Source organism: Corapipo altera, unplaced genomic scaffold (genome assembly GCF_003945725.1).
Source record: "Corapipo altera isolate COAL_440 unplaced genomic scaffold, ASM394572v1 63, whole genome shotgun sequence".
NCBI lineage: Eukaryota > Metazoa > Chordata > Aves > Passeriformes > Pipridae > Corapipo > Corapipo altera.
Genome location: NW_020884928.1, coordinates 138,732 through 151,553, shown reverse-complemented (window position 1 = coordinate 151,553; position 12,822 = coordinate 138,732). Strand labels below are relative to the sequence as shown.

Here is a 12,822-nt window from a genome sequence, read left to right as displayed (position 1 = left end):
CTTCCACCCTCACATCAGCATCTCATCTGCATGTTTGTTTTGCACTGACACAGATGAAAGCATGAGGACCGCAGGCGAGTAGGACAGGCTGAGAAGGGTGGGTGAGAGCAAGACACCCTTCTCTAAGCTAGGTGTTTGGTAAGTTATGGCCCAATCCCTACTTTAAGGGAGTCCTTCCAACTTCTATTTGCTTGAGAAAGATTTCTGAATGCTTAACTCCTGTTTGACTTCCTGGGCTCAAAATCTTCTTATAGTTTTAATGTGCTGAAATGCAAATTTTTTTCTGGTGACAAAATTACTACTTTTTTTTTTAAATAAAGCTGAAAAGCAATAATCTTCACATACAATTTAAGTTTGGTTTTGAGGAACTATTAGTTCCATAAAACGAACTTGATCCCATTACAGCTATTAGGCATTTCAATTAGGCATGTATTCAACATTTTATCTGCCTGTACCATAAGGCATCATTTCAATTTCCTACTTAGCTGCCATTTCACAAATTGCTGCAATTCCACTTGCCTCCTAATCGAAAAAGATTATAATAAATTCAAAGGCCACTCTGAATTTGGCTTTTAAGGCCAAATTCTAAGGCTTTTAAGACAGCTTCCAAGCTTCCTCCTTCTTCTCCCCACTCTTAAACTAAGGATTTTCTGTATGAGTAGTTGTGTTTGACCTATTTATTTGCTGGCACAGTATATTTTTTCTTTCCTTTCACAAAAAAAAGGAGAAAAAGAGGAAGGAAATGTTAAAGTAGCCTCTGCCTAATAATTTTAAACCAAGCTCCACACAGGAAGGTAGACGCTCATATCACGACAGTTGCGCTTGTTTACCAAGAACAACTTCAGCTACATTCCCCTATGCCCAGAGGGTGACAGCTGAGCAACTACTTAACAGACCAGCAGAAATGCCTGCCTGTGTGTTTCTCGGAGCCATCCTCACAAATTTGTGTTGCAAGGCAAAGCCGCCTTGCTAGCAAATCAACTTTAAAAGCCCTCCTAATTTTGACTGATGCTGGCCTCGGCTTTATAGGGATATATATAAAAAACACCACCTTTCCTCTTTTTGGAGACATTGTCTATAACTGTCCCTGCAACTCTGTCATCCCAGGATGCTCTACAAAAGCTTTTCAACCAAGATGCTGCTGGGAGAGGAAAAAGCACTGCCTTCTGAGGAAATGTCTCCCATCAGTGAGGAAACCTGCTATAGAGAGCAGCTGCTTACATCACTGCCACCTCCACCCTCACCTGCCCCCACAAAAATTGCTGCATGTATGTGAGACAGAAGGAAGCAGGTAGAGCTGTTCTTCCTGCCCCAAGTGCAGGCACCTGCTTCTGCATCCCTTCTACACAGCCATAAGAAGCAGAGACAAAGAAAATGAGCTGTGAGCATATATAGGAGGTGTTCCTGCATTTGCTCAGATGGAAAATGTATGGTGAAGACAGCATTTACCCTGAAGATTACACCTTTCTATTTTTTTAACTCCGAGAGACATTATTTTTATGTACACTTTTTATATAAAAAAATTCAGGATCACCATGAAAAATATACTGCATATTTAAATCACATTTTTCTTAGTGTCAATATTTAATGAAATCAATAAAAGCAGAAACAGGATAATCCAGTCTGTATTTTTGATTTCTCTTCCTTGTGTTTTTCCTTTCTGTTTCTTTATCAAAGCCTGCACCAGAACACAACAGAGTCCCACTAACAGCAATATTGTCATCTGCAGATTTCAAAGTGTTGCATAAATTTTATTTAATACTTAAATGCCAATGTATGTGTTGTACTTTATTTTACTGAGAGTGGCTACAGCAGAAGACATTTAAGGAGCCGCAAGTTAGCCAAACCGACAATTATTCTAGCCAAAACTCAAACTTCTTTTCCTCTAGAAAAACATGGTTTATGAGGCCTTGTTGGACATGTTGCTGTCCAACTTGGGGTGAAGTTTTTGCTCAAGAAAATAACACTTCACAGAATCTAAAGCATCTTCTAAGACCATTCTGGACAAGACAAAGTTTGTAATTCAATATGCTTCCCCCGATTTGTATGTCCAAGTTGCAACTCAGGTTCTCAGCATCATCTGTTATTTTTGCTGACTTCCAACAGGACCTGATTTGGTTTCTGAAGTTGTTTTGGTTTGATTTTCTTATAACAGCACCAGCTACATCTAGGTTTGCAGACAAAGTAAGCTACTTCCTTTAGAGCTTTGATCTGTGTCACTCTTAGAACCCAATTAATATGATGGCTAAAACATTTAATTATATCATTAATTAATGACATAATGAGTGTGTCCAGCAGTGTGTCCAGTGAATGTCAACACTAACGAAGGTGTCAAATGCATGACAGCCACCTTGAACTATATACCTGAGAGGTCTGGCTGGCAGCTTATTTCATTTGTGTAAGGAGTCTACATAGAAAATACCAACTGTTTCATGCCTTCCACCATTGTAAAAATAACTTAGGCAAACCACTCAATGAAGAAACAATAGCAAGATATAATTTGCAGCTGACTTCTAATGAGTTAGTAAATTTGGTTACTACTAGAAGCTTTTTTTACCTCTGAAAAGACCAAGTTTTTAATATAGAATAAACTACTAACATTTAAAAAACCCCTTTACCAGAAAAATAGTATAAGAGCTGCCTAGAAATAGGTAAACAGCGCTTTATTTCCACCCCCTAAACAAAGAGGGTCACATGAATAAGGACACTGGCATTCCCAAAAGCAAATAGCCATACTGGAAAAGGCAACTGTTACGCCTTAACAACTTCAGCCTTCATGGATCAAACCACCTGTTTTGAGCCTTCACAATGTAAGTAGTTCAGCAAAGCATCAATTTCAGTGACTAACAGTAATTATTCTACTTTTTAAAAGTCTTCTACAGCACTTGATCCTTGGAGCACTTAAATGCAGAAACCAATAACCTGACACTGAATTCCTGTGTTCTCTATTCATAGAGGGCTCACATGCAGACTGTACTGAAAAATCACCTATTTCTCTGACTGCAGGGTTTCTATTTTATAGAAATTCAGACCACATCTTTCAGGCTTCTACACAAAACTGTTTTTCATCCAGTCTGGCTTCAATTATTAGTGTAAAAAACCAGGTTTAATACAGGTTTAGTTACAAAGAAAAGAAAAAAAATCAGGTATTCTAAAGTCACTCCATCAATTCATAGGCTAGAGCTGTCAGGGTATAGAACTGCTTTTCAACTTGTGTTGGAATTACACTCCTCTGGCCACTGGGAGGGTTACTACAAAGCAGGAGGGACACTGGTACTCTTTTGTGTCAAGTAATTCTGAAAGATCTGTTCCTCAAGAGCTCAGCCATTCAAAGGGTACACGATGGGCTGATATAGCTGCACAAGTGACTGACCAGAGCACATCAAGCTTTATAGGATACCGGGGTGTTGAATAAATGCCATCCAAGGGAAGATTATTGTAAACTGAATATACCTGGAAGGCCTGCTCTAGAGGGATACAAAGGTATATTATTACAAAAAGATGTCCAGGGAGCAAATGGTGTTATACTAATTCACTTCAGTTATGACCATTTCAAGGGAGGTAGACATAAATTTATGAAGGCTTTTATTTAGAGAAAAGGAAAACAAGGCTGTCCAAAAGCATGGGAGTGAGACATCAAAAATCACTGAGATTTAAATGCAAACTAGCTGACCCTTTCTCCTGTCCACCCTCCAAAACACCCCACCCCCCAGCTAGTTTCCCCAAAGGAAAGGACTTAATTTTTCTCAATAACTAAAGAAGTAAAGGGAGTGGCAGAGACAATTTAATCAAAAGGAGGAAGGAGCAATCCTAAAAGTCAGTAGTGGCTTTTTTTGACAAGTCATTAGCCTAAGATTATGAGCCATTATTTCCTGACAGTATGACTACCACTGACAGTCACAAGGTTATGGCAAACATTGCTCAAAAAACCCTCACTGTAAAACAATCCATTCTGTTATTGTAATGTTTGTATGTGGGAGCATATCAAACCCATAATCCTTCCTATCATAAAGGAACTAAACATTTTAATATCAGTAACATTCTGCCCTGACCCTATCTCCTGGTCTGTGTTACTTGGAGTCCTCAAGTATCCAGGTATTCTTACCTTTACGCCATGGCCAACATCATCCAGCACCGTGTAGTCTATAGGTTTTCGAATATACCTTACAGGACGTTCCATGTTCGCTGGTGCTATAATTTTGTGAGTTCTTGATGTGTTCTTATTGGTCGTCAAAATGCCTATCTCTCTGCGAGCGACCTTTTCTTTATGGATGTCCACAGTCTAGATTGAAAACAAGAAAGTATGGGTTTCTTTAGGCATTTGCTGGTTTTTTTATAGAGCTAGCTACATGTTTAGGCTTCGCTGTTAGATGAAGAGTCTGAACTAAGTTAATGTGGCTGGAAGGATGCCAGTTTATTGATGAAATGAGTTTAATCTACACGAACGTTGTTAGAAAATTACACCTTAATGAAATAACCAATATTAATAATAAAGTTACAATTATACATTACTGGTTTGACATTCTAAAGACACTATGCAGATACAGTCCTTGCAGATTAACCCTCAGTGTTCTTATGACTGGCACTAGTAATAAATTACTCCGACTCCACAGCTGGGAAACCAGGACAGACAAGTTAAGCAATTTGCCCACAGCCCAGAGGGGGACTAAGCTTGGGAAGTCTGTGCAGTAATTTCTTTCAGCAAAGCCATCAGTGCATGTCAGAGTAAGAGTCTGCACGGAGAAGGACTAATTTCAGCACTGAGGCTAGTTTCAATCATAGTGTTCATAGCAGTTTTACTAAAAAGAATAAAACAAAGCCTTAAAGATGTAATAAAGGAATATAAAATACGCTGAGTACCATAATTTTATTAGAAAAATACCTAAAGAGACAAAGAAAAGTCAGTCCACCAGTCCGTGAAAAATCAAACTAAGTTTCACATAACAGACACTTTTCTACATGCAATATAACCACTGCTTAAACCCTAGCTGAAGAAGAACAAGTGCAAATCAAGCATCAGATGCCACAGGAACTCCCACCTCTAGAAAGCCTATTTCAAGCTTCAGGGATTAAATTTACTGGTTTAAGTACCTACTAGAACTTTAGGATCTCGTTGCAGGAGATGGTGTCTGACAAAAACCACCACTTGGAGCAAAACCTATCAAGCCACCACTTTTTCCACTAAAGAAAGTAATTCTTAGTCTGCAAGTATCAATTTCTCCTAGAGAGACTGACATAGGAGAAAAAAAAAAAAGTGAAGGTTCAGAAAGAAGGAAAAATCCTTGTCCATCAGTATTCGTTTAGGTATGTCTCTAGAAATAGTCTTATCTAAATGAATGTTGTGATGTGCAAAGTTTTGTTTAGTGAAGCAGAGTCAAAGATGAAGCACAAAATTAGTTTTCACTCTACTTCTGTATGAGGCAAGATGAAAAAAAACCAAGGTCAGTATCCAGGAAATGACCATGTCTAGGAAAGCCAGCATTCAGTGTTCACTGTGAAATGTCTTCAGCAGATATGCTTTTTTCAGTAACTGGTACACATGCTCAAGTACTCTTAAATACTCCTGACTACAGGAAGACATAAACCCCTCCTTAATAGGTTTGTTAGATATCCTTGCAGATTATAAGTGGGAACACAAGTGGAGAAGCACCTAAAGCAGGAATATCAAGCAAGCCTGTTTTCACAGCTTAGAGCTAAATAACAGACTACTTGTAACATTGCAAAAGGTTCTTTTACTTTGGGAGCACAGAGAATCTTAACAGAAGTAAGAGTTGTGATTTTCCAGAGCAATGCAGGACATTAAAAATGTATGTCTGCATTAGCTTACTTGAAATAAATTAATTAAATATTCCAATAAAACTTTAGAGAAAGCTTTACTGTTCTAAATGCTCATGCTCTGAAAAATCCCCAAGTCAGGAATTTAAAAAACACCTTTTCAAGAGACAATCCTATATATCAAGAATTTACCACTACATCAGTATCAGATATCATCCACTGCAGCCACATTTGCTCTGATGGCCAATTTCACAGATGATAGCATGAGGACTAAAGAATAAGACTACTCATTTTTTCAAATCCAGTTATTATTTGTTCTTTTCCTTTTAGAGACTAAAATACACGTGTTAGTTCTGCCTTTAGTTTGTTTCTTGATCTTGCTGAAAAGGATTATATGAGTGTTGTGCTACATGTTCTTGGATCACCTCTCTTCCAATCTCTCCATACAACCTGAACCTTTCTGTTCAATAACAGCAGCTCTCAAACTACCTTTTAAAACTCTTTAATAATAAGCAACTCTTCATATTTTGTAATACATGAGCACTGCATAGGTGATAAAAAGAACCAACCTTAGTTAGAGCCAATGAACAACATAGCAAAATAGGAGGCTGAGAACACCAATCTAAGGAACACACTACAATGTTTCAAAATAGGATATTTTTAAATACTGCTATGTCCCTTGAAATAAATCATGCTTCTACTTCATTCTCACAAAACAAATCTGTTATTATCAATAAATTCATTTTTTGTTCAGTGGATGGACAAAAATGCATTTTTATACTAAGAGTTCTCTTAACGTTCATAGCAAAAGAAAAGAGAAACGAAACAAAACAAAGCCCTTCACAGTACAAAAAGATGCATCTTCTCCTAGCAGGCAGTCCACAAAGACTGATTTTTCCTCCCTAAACCAATGAAAATTCCATAAGTTACTGCAGCAGACGGTAAGAAATTCCAGGAAAAGATGTTGTACCATATCTGTTTTGGAAACTAAAGTAATACTGCAACACGTTGTTGTTAATGGAAAAAACTCTTAGAACAAGAAAAGAGCATATATTAATTTTATTAGACAGCTTATCCAAAATGAAGTAGTGATCTGTAAAGCCTTTGCATGGATTTCAGTAAGGTAAACAAAGCAAAGAGGAGACTGTCTGTATCATAGCACAGGGCCAGCAACGGGGCACATATGTAAGCCTTGAACAGCATTCAGGCATGTCTGTGCAAGAGACTAATTTGCTGTTCAAAGCAAACGAGACTGTAACTCCCGCCACATCTGGTGCACCGGAAAAGTATGGAGGGATTTTACCCCAATGCAAAGAAAAGGCTCACAGCATATGCTTTGCCCAGAGCAATAGGCTGCCCATCAGAGCTACCAGACAGCATCTTACTTCAAGAAATTACTTTTTTTTTTTTTAGATCTGCATATTAGTAACTCTGATGTGAACATTATGCAAAACAAAGCACACAACAATTGTTCATTTTTCTATTTTTATTTGTATCTGTTTGCTTGACAGTCATGTGGAAGTTTATTCTTTAGTCATAGGCAATGTTTTTCACTTCCAAAAGAGGAAATACTCAACACACAAACAATTTTTAGTAGGACAGCATAGTTATCCAGCCAGATGAGTTAATGTGCAAGAGACACACGCCACACATACCAGGTAACAGCCAAAACAGACAATTCTCAAAAAACTCTGGTCACATTTGACATCTGTAGCTATGAGTAAGTGTTTGTTCTGATATGGTAACAAGACAGCTAAACAGTAGCTGGTTTGTGATTTCATGCATAAAACCTACTTCTAAACATCAAAGACAGTGGAGCAAAGTATGGCAAGCCAACTTGGGTTAACACAGGTTAATAAGCATTAGCAAAGAGTCAGACCAGCTTCAAGTATGTTTGGCCTGGGCTGAAACATAAATATGTAGCATAACTTAAAATCAAGGGTATTGGGATGGGATTCTTACTCCTAGACAACATAATCCAGTGACAAAAAGTCCAGCATTATATTGATTTGGAGAAGAGGGAAAAGCACAACATGTTTGCTTTGGGAAGCAAAATTTAACTCAAACCCCTTTGCCATTATAACTGGGCGCTAGGGACTATGTCAGCTAATCCAGAAGCAAAATTAAGCTTGGAGGTTGAAGGAACTGTTAATTATTAGCTGCCTCCACTATCTTTCTTCTTCAAGTCATATGAAAAGTTGAACAACACGATGTAGAGTTAAATTTTAACTGTTTGCTTCCTCAGAAGTAGCATCAAGGCCAAGTGGAGCACAGCAATGATACAGCAAATAGTCATTCTTTTATTATTCTGTGCTGTAGATAGCACTCTACCCATGTGCTAGAGTGTGCAAGCCCAGAACAAACAATTTACAAGAAACAGAGAATGCAGCACATCTGGCCAAGCTAATTTGAGGATATCTTTAATATTTTAATACAGCTCACACATCTAGGGATATGGGGGGAGAGGGGGGGGAGGGAAAAAGAAAACCAATTCAAGCTTCTACAACCTTTTTAATCCTGAACCACTGCAACTCAAATTTATGAGCCAGATACTCACACAGCCACCACTTCTCTCACCAAATGGATGCACAGCTGGTAAAGAACAGAGAATAAAAGAAAAAGAATAATCTCTATCAAATCAATTCCACTAACAAGGCACTGCCAACCTCATGCTGTCCTGAAGGACAGGATAACTCATTACACTAATACCACAAATTTACACCAAGCAAATACCCTTTAGATTTGTACTCCAGAAGTGTTGTGCAGGAAAACTCCACTTCAAGTTTCCTACTCTGCTCCTCCCCAGTTCCTCACAAATGAAGCTGTAACAGCACCCACACTGACCTGTGTGGTGGAGCTGGAAAAAGCTGCCAGACTTTTGGGAAGTGTGGAGTAATGGTTAGGGGAGAGAACAGTTCCCCAGTCCTCAACAGCGAAAGTGGTGGCTACCAGGTAAAAGGAGTGGACAAACAAAGCTCCCCAAAAGAGAGACTAAGATACAGTGTAGAAAGTTACAAATTAACCAAACCACCAAAAAAAACCCCACTTAGGAAACACTCCCCCTTCCCACCCCCAAAAGCCGCAAAACTCAAATCACCACATAAGTTTGAGGAAGAGCACAAAGTCACTTCAAGGACACTTCCTTCATTTAAAAAAAACCCTAACATCCAAACACATAAGAGAAAAAAAATTCCTAAAATTACACCACCATTTTTACTGACAGCTTTTCAGGCCATTTCATGCAATGGTTTTAAGAACTTTTATTTTCACATCATGAATGGCCTTAAAACAAATGTCCTGTGCTGCACACTGTTACAAGTCAGTAACTTTTCAATTCGTCCCTAAGCCACTCAGACAAAAAGAAATGTAGGCTCAAAATCTACAGGCTTCCTTAAGCCGCTACTTTCTCTAAAGTGAGGAGACAAGGAAGGCCGGGCAGCTTTACTGGCAGCAGTTTTCTGTAATTTTGACATTGTATCCCTTTTTCATTTTTCAGTTCATGTTGAATATAGAGTTGGGTCTGTTACTAACATTGTATTTCAAGTAAGTAAAGCCCTGGTTACAGGGTAATCAGTATTACATACACACCTAAATGTTAACGGTATATTAGAATTACTTTATACAAACAAAACCACAGACTTACAAAAGAATGACATTAAAAAAAGAGCCCTAAAACCTCTAATCAAAGACAAGCCAATTGGAACAGTAGATTTGACATACCCCATCAGGCTGGCAATCCATCAAATATAGCATCTCACTTCAGCAAAAACTGTGCCTGATGTGACACAAAATACTGGGCAAAGACACAGGCTTCACAGTGAATCTTGTCAATAAAACTACTGAACACATGGGATAGACAGTGAATGCAGAGAAAGTTTAGTGTCCAACCTCGACCTCTGGGAAAACTTGTCTGGATTCTAAGCTTACTACTTTACATTTGCATATGAAAAGTAAGTTCTGTTCTACTACCTGTAAAAATGCGATGCAGCTTCACATTTAGGTGGTAATAGCAGTAAAATACATATAGTTGAATGTTAAACACATTCTAACACCAAAAATATTTTCTACAAGTTCATAAACCCAGATTATAAATAGTAGTGTTAACCAAAGGAAATATAACTTAAGAAACAAACATTAAGGTGCTTTCAGCATCCTTTAAATAAATAAAAATTACCCAAACTCTCAATCTTTGCAATCTGTTCCTAGACCCAGCTTTAATATTAACCCTCATTGTCACTCTCCAAAATTACAGATTTCGTTGTCTTGCTCTATAGTTCATACAATAAGCTTCCCTGAAATGAAAATAAACTGATGAGACTAAGAACATAAGCCTGTTTCTGTTTTAGAAATACAGATTTATTCCACTGCTACTTGTACAAAGAAATTGTATTTAATAAGACTCTAACAGATGAGTTATGGATAATTGAGTAATGGCATTGAAGAGATCCTGGACAAGGCATGCCATACAGGCCACTTGCAAGAAGTCAGTTTGACCTACAAAAAAACCAATAAAATCCCCAGCTTTAATGAGCTCAGACAGACAGTTAACTTTTTCAGTGAGAGCACCATTTTATGTTGTTATTTTGTAAAGAAAATTCAACAGAAAACTCAGTATTATTCAACACAGGAAGTGTCAACATATTTAAACTGCAAGAGGAATATTCTACAGAAAAGATCAATTATAGGTATAAAGCACATCAGGCATAAAAAAGCACAAGTGAGTAGTTTGTGGGTTTATGACACATACAGTCACATACCTGCACAGTGTTACAAAGTACACATTTCATTAACTCGTGATTAAAGTGCTAGTAATTCAAGCATTTGACTTGATGACTGGTATATATATATATTGTATGATCCCCACCAAGATACTATTCGAGAAACTTAAGAATTTACCTATGGAACTAAAATAATTTATTTCCATCTCTTATCCAGGAGAGTCTGAGACTAAGCAAGCCTGGCCTCACGGGAGACACAGAGAGCAGAGTGTCAGCACAACTGGCATTGGTCACCCTTGTTATCACTATGCACGCACTCATTAGTCCATGGGGATCTTCTCCCAAGTATGAGGTTGTACTGCCACTGAGAATTAGAACTGTCAATTCCATTGACTAGAAATTGTTTGAATACCCAAATTGCACCAACTCAATTACAGACCAAAACTGGGCAGTTTGGTGAGCATTTTCTCTTCCCAGTTCTTCAGCACAGACATCTGGTTAAGTTAACCAACACCAGAGAAGCATATAAAAAACCTGAATGAAATGTTGACAGAAGTACTGCCCTGTTATCAGTAACTAGTGGGACCAATCCTGTCTCTAAAGCAGAAGACTTGATGCAACCTTTTATCATGTCCAGTTAGCCATCAACTGTGTGAAATTCAAGTCCCTAATTAGCTTTGAACACATCTTCATCTCAAGTTACCATACTAGAGGCTTTTTACTGGTTATCTTTCACAACAAAAAGAGAAAAGGTCTTTCTTAGCACCTCTTTCTTAGCATCTCCCCCTTCAAGAGATGAATTCAAGACATCTTTAACAGCCCCTTGGACAGTCACCAGAGTCAAGTCTGCTAAAGTACTGTCAACTTATCAGTCAATCCACAGAAGAAAGTGAGTGCCAGCCACAAGCAAGTTAGTAGAGAAGAGAAACAGAGATGCTTTTTTCAGTTCCCCAAATTCTTTTCAGAATATAAGGATTTCAAGGCTTTATTATTTCACATACACAATCCATCACTATGGTTAATAGTTGCCTGAACCTCACTGTCTAAATGTCATTTGAGAATCCTCAGAATATCCTGCCATGCCTTTTGAAGCTGCACCATGAAATACAGGTCTCCTATCACCTCTGAAGCATTTAGACATCTGAGTTTCACCTTGTTTGTTTGCTTTGTATGTGGTGCTGGCAATGTAGGAGGCAACTGAAACAGATTTAAGAACTGCAAATGCAGCAATGTTTTCTGGTAAGTTTATAGATAGAAGTTTCTCACACATTCCCTTCAGCATGCAGACAAGTGACAATAGTAGGACAGGCTCTCCAGAAAGCTTCATCTCCTGAAGTCCTGGTAAATCCAGGCCTCTTAAGGTAAAAGGCTAGAGGAGCCAGATAAGCCATGTCTCGTAATCTGATGTCACCTTCCTTTTCCTGTAAAGAGGGCTCACATTCAAGAGCTTTTACAGATTAACACAATGAACTAAGGCCATCAACACAGATATATACAGCAACTTTCACAGTCCATATTAAAATGTTCACCATCAGCAGAGGGGGAAAAAGGCACTAGACAGATCAAAGGAAAAATAACAAAAGAAATATTAAGTCCTATTTCCAGAAGTAACTCATATGTAAATCTATGTAAAATATATTTATACACATAAAATATATTTATATACATAAACTATATACATATATAATCACAATGCTAACAATGCATCTTACAAATATCATCCATAATATCTGGGGGGGGGAAGTTTATAAAGTGTTGGTTGTGGTCTTTATTTTGACAGTTTATCACTGTATTTCTTAATTATTTCTGAACACAGATTATATGTCAGTTTAATCCTATGGAGCTAGCCCCTGATGTAAGGATTAAAACCTTTTCCTTTATATACACTAGCAGATTTTGTCTGATTCTCCAAGCAATTGACACCAGCATAAAGCAGACAAGATTTCAGCAAGGTTAAGATCTTTTATACCTTCATATACATATTTTTTCTGGGATATGAGGACAGTTGTGGGGGGGAAATGGTCAGGGAGGGAAGTATACCATAGATATCTCATTTACTCAGGACAGTTTGCCTTCTGCATGGTTTTAGAGTTCAGAAGCACTGAATGTAAAACAATAATGCACATGATTCCATAGCATATCTCTTAAACCACACTGATTTTAAGACATACTTTAAAAAAAATTTGATTCCTGACTGACAGAACATATGCTTGCAAGTGTTTAAAAAAAAAAAAAAGCCTCATTAAAATCAAGAAGTTGAAAACAAAAGCCAGAGAAACAGGCTTAAAGATTATTGGGCATAGACAAATAGCCTCAGCTTTAGCCTTTC

At 37.8% G+C, this 12,822-nt stretch overlaps 1 protein-coding gene across 11 annotated transcripts in view; it reads right to left on the bottom strand.

Moving 5' to 3' along the window:
- The window catches only part of ABI1 (abl interactor 1), a 77,354-nt gene that overhangs the window by 24,395 nt on the left and 40,137 nt on the right, over positions 1-12,822 (bottom strand). For all 11 annotated transcript variants that reach the window (XM_027658831.1, XM_027658832.1, XM_027658822.1 and 8 more), the window contains exon 3: positions 4,106-4,282. In XM_027658831.1, coding sequence (XP_027514632.1) covers positions 4,106-4,282 — 177 coding nt within the window. The remainder of the gene's footprint in view (positions 1-4,105; positions 4,283-12,822) is intronic.